The sequence below is a fragment of the Syngnathoides biaculeatus genome, chromosome 4 (genome assembly GCF_019802595.1).
Source record: "Syngnathoides biaculeatus isolate LvHL_M chromosome 4, ASM1980259v1, whole genome shotgun sequence".
Lineage (NCBI taxonomy): Eukaryota > Metazoa > Chordata > Actinopteri > Syngnathiformes > Syngnathidae > Syngnathoides > Syngnathoides biaculeatus.
In genome coordinates, this window is record NC_084643.1 from 30,967,985 (window position 1) to 30,991,175 (window position 23,191).

At 40.5% G+C, this 23,191-nt stretch overlaps 3 protein-coding genes across 7 annotated transcripts; 1 reads left to right on the forward strand and 2 right to left on the reverse strand.

The window, feature by feature from the left end:
• Positions 1-576: 576 nt before the first annotated feature.
• Positions 577-2,545, reverse strand: ppil3 (peptidylprolyl isomerase (cyclophilin)-like 3). Of its 2 annotated transcripts, XM_061817121.1 has the most exons (6): positions 2,391-2,545; positions 2,164-2,238; positions 1,538-1,631; positions 1,369-1,436; positions 900-1,018; positions 577-818 (listed from the first exon to the last, which is right to left on the reverse strand). In XM_061817121.1, exons 1-6 carry the CDS (start codon positions 2,481-2,483, stop codon positions 692-694), a joined length of 576 nt encoding a protein of 191 aa, XP_061673105.1. In that variant the 5' UTR covers positions 2,484-2,545; the 3' UTR covers positions 577-691. The 2 variants fall into 2 exon arrangements, with proteins under 2 accessions (XP_061673105.1, XP_061673106.1); XM_061817122.1 differs by lacking the exon at positions 2,164-2,238 and having other exon boundaries at positions 2,391-2,498.
• hscb (HscB mitochondrial iron-sulfur cluster cochaperone) lies at positions 1,387-23,122 on the forward strand. Of its 4 annotated transcripts, none has more exons than XM_061817118.1 (7): positions 1,387-1,488; positions 15,190-15,416; positions 17,208-17,304; positions 21,624-21,713; positions 21,806-21,950; positions 22,666-22,713; positions 22,886-23,122. In XM_061817118.1, exons 1-7 carry the CDS (start codon positions 1,462-1,464, stop codon positions 22,978-22,980), a joined length of 729 nt encoding a protein of 242 aa, XP_061673102.1. In that variant the 5' UTR covers positions 1,387-1,461; the 3' UTR covers positions 22,981-23,122. The 4 variants fall into 4 exon arrangements, with proteins under 4 accessions (XP_061673102.1, XP_061673103.1, XP_061673100.1 ...); XM_061817119.1 differs by lacking the exon at positions 1,387-1,488 and adding an exon at positions 14,224-14,367; XM_061817116.1 differs by lacking the exon at positions 1,387-1,488 and having other exon boundaries at positions 14,998-15,416.
• On the reverse strand, positions 5,133-14,299 carry lrrc8ab (leucine rich repeat containing 8 VRAC subunit Ab). The gene is made up of 3 exons (XM_061817115.1): positions 14,175-14,299; positions 7,780-9,898; positions 5,133-7,203 (listed from the first exon to the last, which is right to left on the reverse strand). The coding sequence occupies exons 2-3, from the start codon at positions 9,889-9,891 to the stop codon at positions 6,928-6,930; spliced, it is 2,388 nt and encodes a 795-aa protein (XP_061673099.1). The 5' UTR covers positions 9,892-9,898; positions 14,175-14,299; the 3' UTR covers positions 5,133-6,927.
• Positions 23,123-23,191: the final 69 nt, after the last annotated feature.

Sequence of the window (23,191 nt, forward strand, 5' to 3'; positions counted from 1 at the left end):
ACCAGTTTATATCACGTTATTGTGAATTCCAAAAGGATTTTCCTCTGGGGATCTGACGAGGCCCAGTACGGCTTTCTGAAAACTCCCAAATAACTTGTTTGAATGCAGTTTGTTTGTTTAAATATGTCTTTGTGATGTACTTTAGTGTTGATTAGGGAACGTTTCGATGAATGCTGACGTCGTGTGCTCCACTTTCACGGAACTCGAGCCAAGATTCAAAACTCAAACCTCAGAGCCGTGATGCAGACATACTTGTAACGACGAAGGTGACGCCCAATAGTCGATGAGGGTTTAAAACCTGTTGTTCGGGTAGACCTTGAAGAGTATCTGTCTGTAGCGCCGTCTGCACTTTTTACGATGACAGTTTTTATATAAACCATATATCTTTGTCAAAGACATCTTCGGCTTTGTGTGATCCATAAACAAACAAATCATAAAACCCGAGACTCTCCATCTTTAAAAGTAAAATGATAAATTGGCCATCGGACATCTGATATCTGAACAACTACTAAGTACAGGAACAAAGTTTTTTGTACTTCATGTCTTCCCACCACTGAGTAATAATGACAGAAAAACTTATACATTTGATCACATTTTATTTACTACAAAAAAAAAATAAAATCATTCATCTGGAAACTTTTCCCATAAGAATACGTTGAAAACAGTTTTTTTGGGCAAAATGTGAAGTTTTCTACCCAGCAAAGGGGTTGGCATGAATGGTTACATCCTTAATGCGAGTTTCAGTCAACGGTCGGAAAGTTTTTTCATGCACGGGGAGTTTCTCCAGCTCATCCAGCGCTTCTAAGCCATCAATAATCCTAGAAAAATAACATTTTCCATCAACATAATTGGAAAACAAAAGTCACTTTGGACATATTAGGTCACGATACTGTACATACTTTCCAAACACAGTATATTTCATGTCCAGATGAGGCTGCTTGGCGTACGTGAAGAAAAACTGGGAGCCATTGGTGTTTGGACCATTATTTGCCATGGAGACCACTCCTCTAACATTATGCTGAAACAAAAAAGGAGGATTTTTACACAGTGCTGCTGATCAACAAAAGGACAGTGAAACATGCCGCTGTCGGCATCATGTTTTCGGGCTGTTTGTCTTTTTATTTTTTTTTTAGCTGGAACTGGGGCCTTGGTCAGGGTGGAGGAAGTTCTGAGCAGTTTGAAATAGTGTAACAGTAGCACTGCAGCAGCTGAGCCTCTTATCCTCACGAGGTTCGCGGGAGTGCCGGAGCCTATCCCAGCTATCTTCGGGCAGGAGGCGGGGTACACCCCAAACTGGTTGCCAGCCAATTGCAGGGTACATGTAAACAAGGTACACTTTAAATACAAATTGCAAAGAGGCCGACTCACTTTTAAATGTTCACTGAACTCATCTTCAAACTTACGGCCCCATATGCTAGTTCCTCCTTTGCCGGTGCCTATGGGAATTTGCATCGAAATGGAATGAAGGAACAAATCACGCAAAGTGGGGTGAGAAGTTTGGAATTTTAAATAATCGTTTCATGTAGTCTTCTACTACCTGTTGGGTCCCCAGTTTGCACCATGAAGCCTTTAATGTTTCGGTGGAAGATACACCCTTTGTAGAAGCCGCTGGCGCACAGGGCGAGAAAGTTCTGCAAATAAACACTGTAAATGTTAGAAAGATTCACTAGTTTCGAAGTAGTCACATTGTTCGTGATGTAACTGGGGACCAAACTGTACAATAAAGTAACATTTACTTTCAATAATAATGTGTTGTAAGCCACATAGACATTCTATGGGCGATTTAGAGACTATGGAAGGATTTTTGAATGTGGGTGGGTGTCAAGAGTACACAAAGAAAACATGCACAATTCACACAACAGACTGGACCCTCCACAAACTGCGTGACTCGCTACCCGCTGCTTCATTGTGCTGTCCCCACAGTTCTCTACAACCACGCTAATGCTCTCACAATACTAAATAACAGGGTCGAACGAACCAGATTTTTTCCCGAATGTATACAACTGTAGTTTGAATGGATCTCCTGCCCCCCCCCCCACGAGAAACACAACGTCACATTTGCTTTTAAAAACATAATAAAAACGGTTCGACGTCGTCGTTGAAAGACTGAAGGAAAATGCGACGTGAAGCAAAATTTATGAGTATAAAACATACTTGACTGACCTCGCAAGCTTTCGGAGCGCGTTCACAGAATATTTCAATTTTTATGTCCCCTAAATCGGTGTGAAGAGTAACAGCCTGTACACACAACAGAAAACATTTGACAAAATAGTCAGTTCGGGCGCAATAGTTCTAAACAAACCAAAGTCCTTTGTAAACACAATTAGGAAATATCCTCTGTGCCGCTTTGTTATTTATGGTTGCAGATTCCTAAATATAAAACAATTTACCATTTTAAATATTGCGATTGGCGACAGAGGGGGTGTGTCGCCCAAAAAGGTCCGTGTGAATACATCTACTCGGATGACTAATTCCGGGGACATTCGCGGTTACAAACTGCAAAAGATGGAACGCATAGTTAATGTTTTGTATTTTTAATATTTGTGGCCTGGAGGGTTTCGTACAAATATTTATTGTGATTATAACAATACTTCAGAGTTAGGCTAGTATAAGTAAGGGATAGACTACAGCGCCTTTCTATCTACGTATGTATGAAGGAAATGGCCGTAAATTGAGAACCCACTGTCGACGTCAAATGTTTCACCCTGAAATGATTTTAACGGTTTAAAATGAACCTTAACGACCGTGGTAGTAACATTTCAACGTTTATTTTGGTATAAAAAATATGCAACTCATACAGTCTGTCCAGAGTCAGAATTGATGTTAAACAGGTACACCTTAGACAAAATCCAAAATTTCATCGTATTTTGTTAACCAAAAGGTTTCATTTTTTTTTACCGATACTAAAAAAAAAAAAAGAAAAAAAATGCAACATGTAACCTGTTAACAACTAAACAAATCAACATAAACAAACTATTCACATGATACGCAGTTTTCTTTATATCGTACAAATCAACTACATTTTCATCAGCGGCTGACTCAAAAACATCTTTTACTCAATATTAAAATTTTGCTGTTACATAGCATCTACTAATCAAAATGTATTAAATACCTAATGTAAACTCAATGGTAAATAAGATGATGAAAAAATGAAGTTTGTTTTCAAAACGAGACATAGGCATTTTTTTCAGATTTACGAAACTCGCGCCAAAATTATCCAGTTCAGAATGTATAATTTTGGCGCGAGTTTCGTAAATCTGAAAAAAATGCCTATGTCTCGTTTTGAAAACAAACTCTTCAAATCTTCTTCTTCTTCTTCTTTTCCTTTCGGCTTATCCCTTTAGGGGTCGCCACAGCGTGTCATCTTTTGCCATCTTAGCCTATCTCCTGCATCTTCCTCTCTAACCCGAACTGCCCTCATGTCTTCCCTCACCACATCCATAAACCTTCTCTTTGGTCTTCCTCTCGCTCTTTTGCCTGGGAGCTCCATCCTCAGCACCCTTCTACCAATATACTCACTCTCTCGCCTCTGAACATGTCCAAACCATCGAAGTCTGCTCTCTCGAATCTTGTCTCCAAAACATCCACCTTTGGCTGTCCCTCTAATGAGCTCATTTCTAATCCTATCCAACCTGGTCACTCCGAGCGAGAACCTCAACATCTTCATTTCTGCCACCTCCAGTTCAGCTTCCTGTTGTCTCTTCAGTGCCACCGTCTCTAATCCGTAGATCATGGCCGGCCTCACCACTGTTTTGTAAACTTTGCCCTTCATCCTAGCAGACACTCTTCTGTCACATAACACACCAGACACCTTTCGCCAGCTGTTCCAACCTGCTTGGACCCGTTTCTTCACTTCCTGACCACACTCTCCCTTGCTCTGTATTGTTGACCCCAAGTATTTGAAGTCGTCGACCCTCGCTATCTCTTCTCCCTGTAGCCTCACTCTTCCCCCTCCACTTTTCTCATTCACGCACATATATTCTGTTTTACTTCGGCTAATCTTCATTCCTCTCCTTTCCAGTGCATGTCTCCATCTTTCCAATTGTTCCTCTGCATGCTCCCTGCTTTCACTGCATATGACAATATCATCTGCGAACATCATGGTCCAAGGGGATTCCAGTCTAACCTCATCTGTCAGCCTATCCATTACCACTGCAAACAGGAAGGGGCTCAGAGCTGATCCCTGATGCAGTCCCACCTCCACCTTAAATTCCTCTGTCACACCTAAGGCACACCTCACCATTGTTCTGCTGCCATCATACATGTCCTGTACTATTTTAACATACTTCTCTGCCACACCAGACTTACGCATGCAGTACCACAGTTCCTCTCTTGGTACTCTGTCATAGGCTTTCTCTAGATCCACAAAGACGCAATGTAGCTCCTTCTGACCTTCTCTGTACTTTTCCACGAGCATCCTCAAGGCAAATAATGCATCTGTGGTACTCTTTCTAGGCATGAAACCATACTGTTGCTCGCAGATACTTACTTCTGTCCTGAGTCTAGCCTCCACTACTCTTTCCCATAACTTCATTGTGTGGCTCATCAACTTTATTCCTCTATAGTTCCCACAGCTCTGAACATCCCCTTTGTTCTTAAAAATGGGAACTAGAACACTTTTCCTCCATTCTTCAGGCATCTTTTCGCCCGCTAGTATTCTGTTGAATAAGTTGGTCAAAAACTCCACAGCCATCTCTCCAAATTGCTTCCATACCTCTACCGGTATGGGTTCCTGGGAAATCTCGTTGGGACAGTGTTTTCGGATATTGAAAATAAGGGTACAAATGGCATACATTAAAAAAAAATCTCATGCCAATAGAATACAATAATAGAATAACATTACAATTTTTATTTTTAACATAAGTAGAGTACCAGCTCTTGTTCTTGATGCCACAGATAAAAAATAAAAAAAAAATAAAAAAGTTTCTTTTGGCTTGTCCCGTTAGGGTTCGCACATTTTTTTTTCTTAATTCTAGGAATAATAAAAAAATGTTGCAGTTGAGTGCTGTATAACAATACTGTCAATAACTAGGCCACACTGTAATGTGGAACATTTGGTTTCTAGATAAATGTGCCCTAACCATGTGACATTTGTCACCTTAGAACAATTTAAGAACGAGCCAATTGAATATTTCAGTAGACAGGTCACACTTTGTTTTTATTTGGAAAAGATTTGTATTGAAGTGGTTTTTCATTTCACACTCCCATGACTCACTTTCATCACCAGAACAATGAGGAATGATCTCAACAGAACTTTGCAAAGTAATAAGTTATATGCTACTATTTAATTGTAAAAAGGAGCATAGCCAACAAGATGATTCTCTCAACTAATCCTTCCAGTTAGCTCTGACTAATCAATGATTAATGTATTACAAAACAAAATAAAATAAAATACAAATGTTTTAGCCATGATTATTCGGGGCCAAGTAGTCTTCTGCATGAGCTTCGATGGGTCAAGTGTACAAACAGACTCACACCCAAAAAACAAAACAACAGTACATAAAAAGAAACATGAACTATAGTTAAGGCAAGTGGCCACAGAGCTTTTATAATACAGACAAACTTCATCTTTTTTTTCTGTCTCTGGGAGATGATTTATCATGATCTCAATGCCACAATGTTTTTTTTTTTTTTACATCACTATTATTTTATGATATAATTGACCAATTCTACTTGCTCCACTTTATCAAAGTAATTGTGCGTATCGGACAAACGACAACCAAATATACATGTCAGTAACAAAATGTCTCTAAAATGTGTTCATTTGGCTGAATTAGACCTAGCTTGGTAAGTCAGTGAGCTTTTTCTGCGTTACTTTGTAACATTATTAACATAACCCCAAAAAAACCTTGTGTACTTCTACAAGAGTGGGGAACCTTTATTTCTTTTCATTTTACTGGCCATTTCCTTTGTGGGAAAATGTAATGCAACAAAATGAGCAGTTGAATCTTTTTATTAGTGTTCCTCTGAGGTTTGTTTTTAGAATTGCACTGTCAAAATCATGGGCAAGGTTACCCACCCAGACCGAGCAACAACCTAGAACGGCACACCCACTCACATTTACTCATATATTAATAGCTTTGGATCACACCTTTCACTCACTTTTTTTCCAAAATATTTTTACAGTATATGCTTATAGGTAGGCCTGGAATTCCATACTGGTAGGTTTCCTCAAATACGGGTTGGGGCCAAGGTAATGGAGGTTATATGGACCCGGCATATCATTTTTGATTTAAACTTTACTGATTGTCAACTTGACAGCGTAGTTGTACTTTGTACGGTTGTAAATACATATGCAACAGGTAACATGATATAATGAGCTTAATGTTCACCCATCTTTGATCTGCTTAATAATGTCCTTCAAATAAGTCAACTCATTGTCCATCAGGAGTCCAAAACTAAGTCCGCTGAATACAAGGAAAGAATACAAAACAAAGACCATGCAGGGTCACCTTGGCATCTCTGTGGCTCCCTTACGTAACATGTCCAAGAATACAGAACAATGTTCTCCTTAGTTCTTGTGAATTGTAAAAAAAAAAAAAAAAAAAAAAAAAAAAAAAAAAAAACTAAATAACACTTAGTCTAGTTGGCCTATCACTTTGCATACTTAAAATTCTCTGCCATCATTGAGATGCATAAAATGTAAACAAACATCACAATGGCACTGCATCTCCAATTTCCCTTTGGGATCAATAATGTATTCTCTTATCATTGCTAAAAAAAAAAAAAAAAAGCCATCATCAGTGAAACAGTCTATGTCCAAAATTCATCTGGGAAGCTAAGCACTAAAAGAACAAAAACTGTGCCACACCAGTGAATCTTTCGCCTCTCTTACTGGCTTTTCATGACACCATCCCGTCTGTGGACTGGGGCAGTCGCTTCAGTGACTGGCCTCCCAGATTATTAACCATCAACCAATCGCTACGTTCAGATCTGCTCCTTATCCGTCCTCCACAACTGTTCTTTGACCTCTGTTGGAAGCGTGTTAAAGAGGTCTTCCTCCACAACAAGACCAGTTCTCTTTAGCTGCCGGCATTCGGCCAGCTCCACGGGCAGACACTCCAGACGGTTGCCTCTCAGCTCAAGTTGCGTCAGTCCGGTCAGCTCGCCGAAGCGTGACGGCAGAGACTGCAAGCAGTTGTTGCCCAGGTTCAAAGTACGCAATTTCTTGCACTGGAAGAGCTCATTGGGCAGGCTCTCGATCTTCATGAGAAGATGGTTGATGGGGTGGGGAGAGGAAAAAGGGGAAATGTTACAATTTGATAGTAAAACTACAAACACAGGGTTGTAGATGGCCAATGTAACCCATCAGTTGTTGATGAGCAAATTAAGCCATTCAACAGTGGAATCGCATCACTTTAACAATGATTATGAAATTCAAAATTGGAACAAAAATATGTTTGGTAGATCAGTTCTTTGTTTAAAAATGATTGCTGTTGAAAAGTTCATGACCATTTTATATGGTGCCACAGCTGCAAGGAAGATGCATTTGTGGGATGAGAAAGGAAAAACTTATCTTGCAGAAGCCAATAACTCTCGTTGTATGTTTGGTGAATTGGATTATTTAAATTTGAAGAAATAAGACATAGTGGCAATTAAAGAATGCATTTGTTTAGCAATCAGGAGCCTCAGTAGAATGTGAAAGAACCATAGACAGCCACAACAGCCTGGCAGGAAGGTTGACCTGTTCACATTATTCTGGGACCCTTTTCAATTAAAATTAAAATACTGAATTGAATTGTGGAAATGAGCAGGCTCAATGACAGCTCATTTACTCACCCGATTGGCAGTCACAGCAAGGTACTGAAGGTTCTGCAAGGAGCCAATGTCAGGTGGGATATTGGTTAAGTTGTTATGGCTCAGGTCCAGAAAGCGAAGCTTGCGACAATAAAACAACTGGCTGGGAATCTTCTCAATCTTGTTTCTGTTCAGGTAGAGTTTCTCCAAGTTGATCAGCGTGCCAATCTGAATGGGGATATAGGCAATCTGATTATACCAGAGTTTAAGGCAGACCAGCCTGTGCAGGTGCTGGAAACTGATGATCTCCTCGATGGTCTTCAGGTTGTTGTCTTTCAAATCGATCTCCTGCAAGTTGTGCAAGCTGAAGATGGAGTGTGGTATGCGCTCGAGATCACAGCGGATCAGCTCTAGTTCCGTCAGATTGACCATTTTCTTTAAGCTGTTGAGCACCATTAGCTTGGTGCCTTCGTTATTGACTGACAGCTTCTGGAGGTGCATGCCTACGTCGGTCACCACCTGAGGCAGCTTGGTGAGATTGCTCTTTAGACGGAGAACTTTGAGCCTTTTGAGCTCCCTCAGCCCATCGATGACAATGTAGCGGTTGTTCTCAGCGCTCAGATTCCCGGTCAGATGAAGCTCACTGAGATTCTTCAAACTGTAAATCCACAAAGGAATCTCTTTGATATCTGTGAATTTGATGTGGAGTGACTTCAAATTCTCCCGCAAAAAAGCCAACGCCGGAGCTTCAATTTTGGCCGGGGTGTGGTAAAGCCACATCTCCCTCAGATTGACGAGCTGAGCGATTATCGGCGGAATAGTCACATCCGGTATAAGCTCCAATTTGAGAACCTCCAGCTCCATCAGGTCAAATACTGTGTCTGGAATGCCACTTAGCATGAAAAGGTGCAGCTCCAACTTCTCTTGAGAGTTCTTAGTTATCCTCTGCTTGAGCTTGTCCAGCGTCCACTCATTGTTGAGGTTGAGCTGCCTCAGTTTGTTTTCGCTCACTTCTGAGAGGAACACGGCAAAGCGCTTGGAGTACAGTGGGTCATACTGATCTATCATATGCAACATGAATGCAAAGTCGTTTTTAACATCTGGTATGTCACTGTAGCTGCTCTCTTCTCGTATCGACTCAAACGAATACTTCTTGAGAGAGCGTCGGAGCATCCAGCAAAGCGTATACATGCAGATGAAGCCGTACACCACCACTAAGCTAATGTAAAAACAGGCCAAGATTTTAAAAAGTGTAGCCAATGGATGAGCACAGCGATATACGCTGTAACCAGTCAGACTCTCTATATCAACATTGCAGTCCACGCTGAACTTAATATCGTTCACATAATACCCCGTGTAGCAGATTATCAAGATAAATTTGATGACCTTGATAATAGTCTGACGAATGTACAGCCTGTACACGATGTCTCCTTCTTCCACGTGTATTCGGAACTTCTTGACTTTTTCAAACAGAGCTTTTGCCTGTTCGCCTTCCTTCTTATCCAAAACCCCCGTCTCCGTTCGGTCAACAATACCCTGCTCAAGGCGTGTCTTTGTCCTCTGGAGCATAGGAACACTGGCTTCCACATCTTCGCTGATCACAGACTCCTTGTGCTCCATTGAGCCGTTCATTTTCATGGGTTTCGGATCACTTTCTTCAACCACCGTTTCTGACAGAGCCCTCGTGGTCCACGGTGAGTCGAAGCACTTCAGTAAGATGGAAACAAAATGCTCTAGTTTGGAGCTAGTGCGGGGGAACTTGAACCAAAAGTTGCTACAGGCCAGGAAAATAAGGGTATGGAGTAACACCAGGTACGGGAAATACTTGGCAAACCAGTGCAATCTAGTCTCATAGCACACGGCGTCTACATAGTTGTACTGGTGCCGGTCCAAATCATACTGGATTCCTTTGGGCTCCCACGACAAAGGTGTAGTGAATGTGGAATTTAAGTTTTTCTTACAGGTCTGATCGACCACCCACTTGCAGGGCAAGCAGATCATCTTGTCTTGGGTGACCTGCAGAGTCCCCCCAAACACCGAGATCATGAGCATAACGATGGAGATATAGTCCGTGAACACGTCCCACCACGGTTTCAAGATGCGGTAGGCTGGCTGAGTGTCCACAAAGTACCGCAGTTCAGTGATGGGGATCATGGTTTATCTGTAAGGAAAAAGAACAAATTGAGGAAAGAAGTACAATGAGATGCCAAGCCATAAACACCTTCCTTTCGGACCTAACAGGGTCAAACACAAAGTACTCCCAATCAGTAACTGTCATATGTCGTGATATGTTCAATGACAAAATATAAACTGGGCCTTGTTTTTGATGCGATTTTGATAATTTTACTTCATAAATATATATATATATATATAGTTTCTACACACTATAACTTCGGTATTTAGGTTCTCTGAAATGAACAGAGGTCATGCAATATTTTTATATATCTATATTCTGTCTATTTTTCAACAGAGCTTTGATAAAAGGTTTCACGAAATTATATCAATTTAAACCATTGCTCGATTTGAAGGCTGTATGAAAATGAGCTTCTGGATTTTTATGGGTTGTTCCCTCATACACTAAAGTAATCAATGTGATGCTTTTAACAGGTCCAATTAATCTCTGAAATGGGATGCCATATTGGATGCGGGCTTTCGAGGCAAATAAATCAAGTCAATTAAATATGAAGCGGAATTTTCTGCATCTTCTCATATTCTTTCCATCACTTAAATTTGCATGGAACAACAAAAAATTATCCTCTTCCTACAGTTGAGGTGTTGGCACATTGCAATAACACAAAATCACAAAAATCACAACATAAAAACTATTACATACTTTTCCTTGACTGACTATGGAGGAAAAACAATCAATTAAATAATTGTCTCAATATAACACCACAGCATTTGTAATTTTAAAGACATTTTTGATACAACACATGCATAAGTGTGAAATATTTAACAGTGATGGAGGATTCCCCCCAAAAAAATCTAAATTCAAGAAAACAATATTTTGCTAGTCAGCTGGTCCAACTCAAATTGTATCTTGAGAGGCAAACATGAAAATGTTTGGCTGTCGTGAAATAAAACGAAGCCTTGCCTACATGTGGTTTACTATTCAAAATTTCATCTATTCAAGGATGCTACAATATGATGCCAAATTCTTAGCTGACCGGAATGTAGTACTACAATTGAAGTCAAGTAAGGATGTTGAAGTGATACATGTTGATTATTATAACATTTTTGTATGTCTGGGAGGAACTAAGTTTAGCCTAGTTTGATGAAAGTTAGTCTTCTCCGTATGCGCGTATGTTTGCGCTGTATCAAAAACCTAATCCATTGCGAAAAATGTATTTTTGAAGGTAAATTAAGAGAACTTTTAAATGATTGTGTTTTGAGATTATAGTCAGTGGAATATCTATGATGAAAATTACCTTTAGAGGCAATTATGAACATTTTTGGGTGTGCGTGAAAGATAGTCAATTAGTGTACTGTATTATAGTCTTATTGTCATCAGAGTAATAGAGGTGCGAAAGTTACATACCACAGCTTCACACTTGACAAGATGTAATTAAAAATGGACTTTAGCCAGCATAAGAATGAGCTTTTATGTTTGCTAAAACTTAAACCGGTCTTTCATTCATGCCCAAGTTAATAACTAACTACCCGGCTACTTTTTTCCAGATTTAGAAATGCAAATGAGTTTGCATCATATTCTTGTTCAAAATTTCTGCTGAAAACTCGGCAGCGTCATCTATGAAATCTGACAATTTTTAAGAATTGAAACGGCTAATTGAAGGATTATGTGAGACCTTAAATGATGAGAAATTTTAGAAAATCTAATTTAAGAAAATGTAATTATGCCTGTGGGTATTGTGTCATAGAACAGTTTTTCAAACTTTATGTAGCGAATGTAAATTTTCGATCTTACAAGCCCCCCCCCCCCACACACACACACACACCAAAAAAAAAGTCACAAAAACTGTATGTACAGTTGAAGCCAGAACTTTACATACACATTTTACACATCTCATTTTTTGTTTCACCGTCTGAAGTCAAGCCAGACTAAACCTCTCCTGTTTCAGGCCAGGTAGGATCACCAAAATGATTTCATTTTATTAAATCCCACAAAAACAAGAGAGATAATTGATTGGATAATTTTATATTATTTTCTTTAAAGTCAAAGGTTTACATACACAAAAAGTACTATTTCTTTAATGACCATGGGGAACCCCATATGATGAGATTATGGCATTGGAAGTTCCTGATAGGTAAACTGACAACATCCGAGTTAATTGACAATACACCTGGGGATGTATTTAAGGCGATACCTCAAAAATTGGTTCCTTGTTTGAAATCATGAGAAAATTAAAAGATATCAGCCAGAAAATAAGAGAAGGAATCGTCATCATCATGGAGCTCCACAAGTCTGGCTCATCCTTGGGTGCAATTTCCAGATGCTTGAAGGTGCCCTCTGTTCAAACAATTATGCTTTGCATGTATGTAAACTTTTGCGCCCATGAAAAATAATTTAAAATTCTCTATGAAATCTTCTCTCTCATTATTGTGGCATTGAATTAAATTAAATCATTTTGGTGACCCTGTCTAAACTGAAGCAGGAGAGGTTTAGTCTGATTTGACGTCAAACAGCGACACAAAACGTGAAATGTGTGTTTTTGCACAGTGTATGTAAACTTCTGATTTCAACTGTATAATGATCCCATCTTCCTGTACTCACAACTTAGTGTGAAATCTGGATCTAATTAGTAGTTAAACTTAAAGCTGATATTCTGTTGTATTACTGACCACAGGTGGATGCACAGGTTAAGAAAAAGACACACTAAATGTTAGGCAATTTGAATCCAACCAAAGTTTTCAGGGAAAAGTAGGCCTCAAATGATACACAGAAATGGTCATTGTGGATGACATCACCCGAGGAGTCATCTTTTTACACTAGACATGCGTTTGGGGGGGGGGGGGGCAACCAAAGGGAAGCTGTAATGTTTTCTTGACTTTACAGTGGTTGACCTTTACACGTGTGCATGTACAATGAGACTACTGCACCATTGTCATGCATGATGAAAGTCAGGAGTGTTTTATTAACAAATGACTGTGGAAATCTGTTACAATATAACTAAAATAACTGCCTACGAAGGCTAAAGAGTTCCTCAAAAAGAAAGCAGGGTTTTTTTTTATTGCAGAAATGTATATTTAACACATTCATTGCAAGGCCTCTATATTAACCTGGATATTTGAATTCAACAACTGTCAATGGTAGTATGTAATCAATAGTAAAAATGCAAAACATATCAATGAAATACCAGTATATGTAAAAAAAACGAACGTAGTTCAGAATGTTGGCCTTATTGAGCAGAACCCATGTGATATTCGGATTCAGTACATAAAACACATCCCAAAATAGCTGAAAAAAAAACACAAAGTCGTTGACCAGTGCAATTAATCACAATGTATTATATAAGTTACAAAAATTACCAATATTGTGACAGCTTTGTACCAATAATGTACTTAAACGTTAAACAACTAAACTGTGCTGAATTGAAGTTGAAAAGTAAAAGATATTTTATGCCAGAAAAGTACTGTAAAAATTCTGTACTATATTAAAAATTAGTGAACAAGACGTAATCTCTGCATAGCTACAAGTCACGTTCCACTATGTTTGATTGTATTCCACGTTTTAATTGTCAATTTTATCCTTATTAATCTAAGTTATTCTTTCATATAGCACTAGTGGTAGTTCTACCACACTGAGAATCACAGCAATAAATATTAACATGCAGTTATTCACGAGCATTGCCAGCCGAAAATGTCTTCTACTTACACATCTGTAAAGGGCAATAAGTCCACCCGTGCGCAGTGAACAGCATTCCTGGTCAGCTCTTTTACTGATGTTGTCCATCAGCGTCTCCAATCAGCCCCTTGCTTGGCGTGTGTGCGGCACACCCAGCATGTAAGCTCGAGAAGGGACTCCTCTAAAGATGATGTTCCGTTTTGGCATGTTTAACCCAAACAACGCGACGGCCAGAGGAGCCACCTCGCTCTCTAGCTCTCTATTCTTAGCCATTTCCGTTAATAATACCCAGAGTATTGTCTGTGGGGGCCTTGAGAAGCACCTCCCTCGACCTTCAGGAGGAGAGATCCTGTTTACCTTATAGAAAGTGCTGTCTCCGACCAGTTGCCTCTCCGGGACACTATAGTGTCACCTTTTCCCTCACCTCTCCAACACACCTACACTTAGACAATAAGAGGCAGGCGCTGGCAGTCATCACGGGCGTCTACTTTGTTCGGAAACGATAAAGTCGGGGACACCAAGTCTGCTCCAGGGGCCAAAAAGCAGATTTATACTGGCTCAACTTCAGAGCTCCTTGGCCCCCCCCCCCCCCTAAACCACATCACATGGCCCGTGTTGCAATCATGTAACTTACCGGTTTCACTGTGTTATCTTGGCTCCAGTGCCTGTTGCTGTTGGTGATGGACGAGCCGCTTTCTGTGTGTCCATGAGCGTTCATGGACCATCGCCCCTCTGATTGCCATGAGCTTATGTGAAAAGCTGAATTTATTTAGAAAAGAAAATGATTAGTTAGACTGTTTGCTTCATTTGACATTTGTGGACATATGGTAACTATATGTACAAAAAGTCATATTCGCATAGTGTTAGTGAAAGACTGTGATTTACCTCTAAATAAGAAGTTGGATTCAGTCATTCTACTGCAGTAATATTAGCAAAGATGGGCTTGGAAAAAATATAATAACCCGTTTGTATGGGGGGAAAAAAAATCAGTGTAATTGTTTTACTGAGTACACGTCACGTGAACAGTATCTAATATACTTAGCACGAACATCTTTACAGACTAGCCTTGGATGCTATTAGCCAGCGAGCTAACAAGCTACATGTTTACCATCCGGCTCTTTGTGTTATCACGGGTTCAACTTAATTGTGGAAAAACGCCCCGGAGAATATGTCAGCGAGCTAAGACAATATGTGTGAAAACAGCTTGAAGCGTTGACTTACTGTGTTTGAATGCGTGTGTTTAAATCCGGCGCCACTGGAAGAAGTGTATATTTGCTTTTTCGTGGCTAGGCGGCTAAAGCTAATAGCAAAAGCCGCTGTTCTCCGAGCACAATCGGGACGCTTCAGCTAACGGCCGTCACCGCCAACCAGTTGGCGGCAGTGTGGTTTTCTTTTTCTTTTTTTTTTTTACTAAACGTAGAAAAAGACGCCACTTCCTGGAGATGCATAAGTATTTGTTTTGGGTTGCAAAACAACTTCAAAAAGCGTGTTTTTAAAATTCCCAAATGGCGTCACTGATTTTTTTGCGAACGGTGGGCTTATTCCGGACACTGCCGCACACACGCCGGCTCGCGACGAGTCGACCTGTCACTTTTAAAGTTGTTACATGTCCAGCACACTGTGCTTTTTGTGTTTTGGGCTTGTCAAAGGACGCATGGAGCAGCAAGATGGCCCTCAGAACCACAGGATTGGGGAGACACTGGAGTTGCTGCTTCAGTAACGACTCATCAGTCCGAAGTTACAGCACAGACAATGTCCTAATGAATTGCTGGAAGTGCAAAGAACCTTTTAACAAAAGCCCTACATTCTTCTGCTCGTCTTGTAAAGTACTACAGCCTCCTGATGAGGGTGCATCCTTCTTCAACATAATGGATTGGTGAGCATCTGACCATTTTCATCTCAAACATAATCAGCCATCTTTAGTTACAGGCTCGAGGTCCAACCAAAGATAACGGATTTACTCAAATTGCATTCCATTCCATTTTCCAAGCCACTCACAAGGGTTGCGGCAGCACTGGAGCCTATCCCAGCTAACTTCAGGCGAAAGGCGGACTACACCCTGAGCTGGTCGCCAGTCAGTCGAAGGGCACATATCAACACCGCCACTGAGCGGGAATTGATCCCACACTTCCTACACAAAATTCAGTCTTGGAACACTACACTAAATTCATGAGAACAATGTTCCTCAGTGTAGAGTTGGCAGTCCACCAGCTATTATTTCAGGGCCCCGCAAAATAATTCATTGACTATTAAATCAAACTCCTTAGAATAGTGTTACACAAAGTAAGTCCGAGGATACCAGGTAGTCCACAAGCAATAATCTGTGGGTCTACCAGATAATTTGCAAGAATTAAAAACAAAAAACTGACTTCACTGATGCCGCACGGGGACTGGTTAGCGCACCTGCCTCACAGTTCTGAGATCCAGGGTTCAAGTGCCATCCTTACATGTTCTCCTTGTGCCTGAATGGGTTTCCTCCAGGCACTCCGATTCCCCACAAAAAGCATTAATGGGAGTCTCTAAAATGCCTGTAAGTGTTATGTGAGTGTGAATCTTTGTTTTTTTTCTATGTGCCCTGCGATTGGGTGGTGACCAGTTAAGGCTGTACCCCGCTTTTTGCCCAAGGGTAGCTGGGATAGGCTCCAGCGCGCCCATGACCCTAGTGAAGCGTAAGAGAAGATGGATGAGTGATTTCACTGAATAAAAAGTGAATACCTACATATGCATGTGAATAAAATAACAATAGTGCAGTCCCCTCCAAAAGCATTAGAAGAGCAAGGTCAATTCCTTTGTTTTTTTGTATACCTATTTGGGTTTCAGATAAAATGATGTATATGACACAGAAGTTCAGAATTACAGCTTTTATTTCATGGCATTTACCGTAATTTCCAGCTTATAGAGCATATTTGTAAAGGAAGTACCATTTGGTACATACTTAAGCAGCACCTGTGTAAAAGCCACATGTGCCCACATTGAAACATGAGATATTTACAAAGACGGTACACAAAAAGCTTTTTCAAAGTTTTAATACCTTAGCTTAGCTTAACATAGCAACAATACAGTAGCATGAACAGGGCTAGTAAAAAATAAAAAATTAAAAAAAAAAAAACAGCCGCAGCACCTACACAGTAACAACACGGTAGCACAGTACTAACAGGGCCGGTTAAAAAAACATAGTGGTAAAAATCACCGAGGCACGGCAGTAACACAGCAGCAACACGCTGGCATAGCGCTAACGCTAGCGCAGTGCTAACTGGGCTGGTTAAAAAAAAACATACCGTTAAAAGTCACTTCCTTGGCACACATATTCCACCAGCCTCACTCTTACTATTTCCGTTCGACTGCCCCCTTGCGGCCGTTAGAAAAAATGCACAAATTTGCTGCATCACCGCATAAGTCGCAGGGTTGAAAGCGTGTGATTAAAGTCGCGGCTTATAGGCCGGAAATTACGGTAAATCTATATGTGTTCAATGACTCAGGAACGAGCACCTTTTTTCTTTGAAGCCACCCACTTTTCAAGTGAGCAAAACTCTTACCAGGATAAAAAGATCCACTATATCGGAGGACCAAATAGCTGAACAGGGCTGATTTAAAATTAAGAAAATAAAAACATTCTCATAAGCAAATAAATACGCAATAATATGTATTACATTTTTCCCCCTTACAGTGAAGACACATTTGTGCTGGACATGCACAAACTGCAGAAAAGATATTTGGAGCTCCAACGCTCCCTACATCCAGACAACTTCAGCCAGAAATCTGCGGTAGGCTGGGTTTTGTAAGTGGAACAGAGTCCAGGAGCGTGGTGTGTGAGTGATCTGCCACTTCATCTGTATTTTTTTTTTTTTATTATTATTAATTTTATAGTGCTCAGCATTGATGACTATGCCCAAATGAAAAGTAACCTCATCCATTTCTCAGTGAACACAAAAGCAAATTTCGAAATTATTATGAGGTATACTCTTTCAAATTAGATTATTTTTCCCCATATTCCATGGAAAATGTTACTTCAGAAACAAATTTAGAGGTTTTCTGGCAAAACTGTTCGTGTGCAATCATATGCAGTGTGTTGAGCACTGCGTGTTTAGTATTCAACAAAAATGCACCATGAAATTATTTTGTTTAATTCTATGAACTATGGCCCATGCCATTAAGTTCCCTTAAATCTAATCAACAGGTGACAAAAACTGTGATAACATAAATTTAACATTTAGAATGTATTCTTGAAAGTATTTTAATTTTAATTGACAATGAACCTAACGAAGAAGAGTGGGGCACAGATCTGTGTTTTCATTCATTGGCAACAGCAGATAAAAGTGTTAGCTATATTAAAATAAATAAGCGGTCACCTCAGTCCTACACTTGGATTAAGATTATACTGCGCAAAGGAGGCTGAAATGAGCCGCCAGTGGTGAGTTCTTTTCTGAGAGAAATCTCTGCAGCGGCTCTCATAACTCAAACACTCTGGCCAGTGATCTCCCTCTGGATAGCCATCTTAACTTTTGTGTGCTAAAGAAGGCCTTTGTGCGCAGCATCCATCTCCTCACAAAGCTGCGCGAGCACACGGGAGTTGAGCGGATAATTTTAACAACATCATTCATTTCAACTGATATTTTTGGAATAGGCAGCATTTTTCAGTGATGACATTATGTGTGGAGTCACATTCGGGTGCAACCTCCTCAATCCGAGGGGTTAAACAAGACGGCCGTCCTGTCATAGATGCAGCTCTGTCCGTGCACACACCGACACAAAATGAACACTTCAGTTTTGTCGCTATATCATCATTCACAGCTGTTGTGTTTATTGGCAACAACATAACATGTCCTCATGCATGTCCTCCTGATAAGTATATCGCACAAAAGTAAGTACTGTAACCAATATCAGTACTCTCATCCACCTAAATTGTGTACCATTGTAACATTTTAACTCCATCCATCCATTTTCTTAGCCGCTTATCCTCACATCAGGCAGAAGGCAAGGTGCACCCTGAACTGGTTGCCAGCTAATTGCAGCGGACACGGAGACAGACAACAGTCGCACTCACCATCACACCTACAGGCAATTTAGAGTGTCCAATTAATGGTGGATGTTTTTGGGATGTGGGAGGAAACTGGAGTGCTCGGAGAAAACCCACACATGCACGGGGAGAACATGCAAACTCCACATAGTCGGGGCCGAGATTGAACCCTGGACCTTAGAACTGTGAGGCCAGTGCTTTCCAGCTGCTCCATCGGGCCCCCACCTTTTAATTCTCTCCAGGAATTGCTCCTCAATGTCAGTCGCCTTGTAACAGTGCCAGCAGAAAGAGACATCTGTGCAACATTTTTAACAGTGGCCTTTCCTAAAATTTCATGGGAAATATCCTTGGTCGCAGGCATAACAAGTTCTCCAATCGTGAAAGGTCTGTTGGCTTAGCAATACAGTTGGCCACGAGGTATGATGCTCTCAGTGCATTCACATTTGTTGATGTGGTGGCCCTCAGTAGTTTTCTCTGTCCTTCGTTTTTTATTTATTTAGGCTCATTTTTTATTCCATGGTGCTTCGGCTTTATGTGCCGAAGCAGCTTTGAAGGCTTCCTTTCCTCGTTTGCTAGCTTTTGGCCAGATATTATGCAGAGCGGACTTGGCGCCTGAGAGTCACCTGTTGCGAGAAACCCATATTTTACTTAAGATTTTTGCTATTGTCTATCAAAAGAACCTTACGTTTTCTTCAAGCTTATAGGCTCCTCAGAAAAGCTGCCCAAAGATGTCGGTTTTTCAGTCATCTTCGCTAGTATTTGTGGGAACAAATCTGATGTGCCTACGTCAGACACACACACACACACACACACACACACACACAACACACACACACACACACACACACACACACACACACACACACACACACATATATATATAAAAAATAAAAAAGATGTACTGCTAGCCCCAATGGATTTCTATGACAACATACTATTCAGTTTTGTTATTACATCTATAGAGTAGACAGACATATTGGTATGTCAAAGTTAATTTGGCTAGAATGCGGTCATGAATAAATTGTATATTATTTCTGTGTGGCCCGGTGGGAAATGTGCCACAGACTGGTACCAATTCATGGCCCGGCCGTTGGTGATCCCTGATTTAAATCATGGAGGCTTTTTTGAGCCAGCCCCCGAATATAATCTGAATCGAGAATCATTTGGAACCGGAATCGAAATGAAGGATTTGGAATCTGGTCACTCAAATTCAAACGATGCCCAACACTGCTTATAATACATACTGGAGTTGTCCCAGAAAAAAAGTCTCAAATATCTACTGTAAAAATATCACAGAAAAAATGTCTTCTCCAAAGTACTGAGCAATCACCATAATATGTTAAAATGTGTTTTTAGGCTTATTTATTTATTTTCTCTTTTTTTTTGTTGTATAAAATGGCTCACAGTCAGCTGGGAGGGCTCCAGCCTCCAGCTCACTCGTGACTGTAGTGAGGATAAACTGGATTTAAAAAAAAAAAAAGGATGGATAGATGGAAAACAGACAACTAAATGTGCCCTTGTGGATCATTAAAAGAAAATTGCTGGACTGTTGGAGATGAGGCATTGTAAGCAAGGAGTGTGTGAGGAGTGTGTTGCTTTGCACATCATTGATATTGTGTACGCTCTGATATAAAAGTGCAACACACCCCGAAGTCACAATCTGCAAAAGACGAGAAGCAGCAATGGTTTCCTGACACAAAGCCTGTGTTTAGGCTGTTTTATTCTTACGCCCCTCTGGCCAATTTTTTAATTAGATATTGTCTAGCCTTGGGGGTCTGCATCACATATAGAAAACCCATTACTTGTACAAGGCGCCCACCTACTCCGCTGCACAATATTATAAACACAACTCAACACAATTGGTGAGACTACAATATTTCCAAAAGACCTGACAGAGTGGATATACCTTGAAAATACACTTGCGCCTGTCAACAACATATTTTCCATTCTATCTTATTTTTAGAAGCACTTGTGCATAGCCTTATCAGTGCATTAGAAAAGATTGTCAGGCATAATAAAAAGTGAGCGAATGACTGGAGCCACTTACTGAAAGTCCAAAATCTGTCCATCCGCTTTCTGCAGCATTTGTCCTCGTCAGTGTCACGAATGAACTAGAACCTGTCCCAGCTGACTGGGTGAGAAGCAGGGCACATTCTGGACTGGTCGCCAGCCAATCGCAGGGTCCATTTAGACATGCATACACATATTCATATTAAATTTTTCATCTACGGGCATTTTAGTTATTAATGAACATAATGTGCATGTATTATTTTTTTTTACAAATAGCTTATATATTATCCATCCATTCATCCATCCATTTTCTTTGCCGTTTATCCTCATGAGGGTCACGGGGAGTGCTGGAGCGTATCCCAGCTGTCAACAGGCAGGAGGCAGGCTACACCCTGAACTGGTTGCCAGCCAATCGCAGGGCACATAGAGACAAACAGTCGCACTCACAAACACACTTAGGGGCAATTTTGATTGTCCAACTAATGTTGCATGTTTTTGGGATGTGGGAGGAAAACGTAGTGCCCGGAGAAAACCCACACAGGCACGGGGGGATCATGAAAAACTCCACGCAGGCTGGGCCGGGATTCTACCCGGGTCCTCAGAATTGTGAGGCCAACGCTTTACCAGCTGCTCCACCGTGCCGCCGCTTATATATTATATACTATATATATAATGTTATATATTATAAATGCCTTTCAAATGAGTTTGCTGTACCACCAGCACCATATTGCCTGCCATAATTTCCATCCATCCATCCATCCATCCATCCATCCATCCATCCATCCATCCATCCATCCATCCATCCATCCATCCATCCATCCATCCATCCATCCACCTCATCTGGCTCCTCTCAATGTGGAGGAGCAGCGGCTTGACACTGAGCCCCTCCCTTCTCGTTCTCCGCTTATCATCAGACTTTGCCATCACTTGCACCCTTGTGTGGTGACATGAAAAAGACACTTGTGGAGTTAATCTACAAAGTTGCTTTAATGCAGTATATGTAAATAGTTATGAACTAAAATAAGAGGAAAATCTTCAAGGAGATGTTCTTTTCAGGAAGAACAGGAGTATTCAGCGCATCAGTCAGCACTTGTCAACAAAGCCTACCAGACTCTGCTGAAACCTTTGAGTCGTGGCCTTTATATGGTGAGTTCAAACTCAGTCTACTTTCTGTCTGAAAGATGCGACGCGTCGCCATGTCATTCGTAACGGTGCACCCTCGTCATCTCGCGTTGCAGCTGGAGCTGAAGGGAATGCGTATTGATGAAGGTACACATTCCGGGGTGGATGCTGAGTTTCTGATGGAGCTGATGGAGATCAATGAAGCCCTTGAACAGGCAGAGACTCCAGAAGAAGCAGATCGGATCAGCCAAGACACAAAAGGTACACAAATGACTTCATGTCTGCTCAGTTTGAGTGTCTCACATAAACATACTGCATTACATATCTACACTTCACTACAATAAGTCAAGACTGTAATTCTTGTGTACATTTCCTTGTTAACTTCTTCAGTGGTTTGGCCCTTTTAAGACATCAGTTCATTGTCTTTGTGGGTGATTGAGTCATTCTCATAAAACCTTGGTGTCACCCATAAAATAAATACTGTGAATAAATATTTGTACAAGTAAACCAAAACGCACTTGTGGAGTTCATCCTCTGAAAGTGTAAAGTTGCAATATTTGCTGAGGTCTTACAAGGCAGCTGTCTTTCGTGACATAATGCACAACATTGGTGCAAACTTTGGAATCCCCCCCCCCAAAAAAAATTATTTATATATATATATATATATATATATATATATTTATTTATTTATTTACATTAACACTCAAATGTTGGTCAACATTGCCTTTTTATATAACCTTTGAACAATTAGGTAATATGCTGATCTGATATTTAGAGCACAAGGTTGCAGATACAATATTCCCAACAAATTGCATTTCCCTATGAAGCGATAAACTTTTTTTTTTTGTCAAAATTCACTTTGTGGTACCTTCATTCAGAGACATCCACTGATGCAATATTGGGTTCCCAATGAAAGAACTGGTCCTTTTGTGAACGTGTGCAGTCATTGAACTTGTCGCATCCTCCTCGCTTGCAGGGAAACTGAAAGGCTTGACAGCGCAGATAGACAGCGCCCTGCATGCAGGTGAGACATCAAGAAGTCCCTTTGAAACGTCTCCGACATTCCTCCTACTCATTGCGCGCTAGTTTTGTAATCTATGCTGAGGCTCTACGTTGCTGAATGAGTCATCAGTTGAACCTCCGTTTGTGCTCTGTCTTCTTGCCTTTATTTATTTTTTTACTTATTTTCCTGGCAGGAGAGCTCCAAGCTGCCAAGGCACTGCTTGCCCAAATGAAATACTTCTCAAACATTGAAGAGAAAGTCAAGGAGAAACTTTCTGGATTCATGTAATTTTGCTTGTCATCGACACTTTCTTATTATTGTGACACTTTTAAAAAGTTTTGTATTGAAGCATCATGATGACAAGGCATTGCTGTACATGTAGTGCTAGACATATGTGTGCATGTATATCTATAAATACTGATGAACCTTACACTGAACTTCTTTTTAAATTATCATCACTACATTTCTTTATTTAGTTTATAGTGTTGATGTTCTTAAT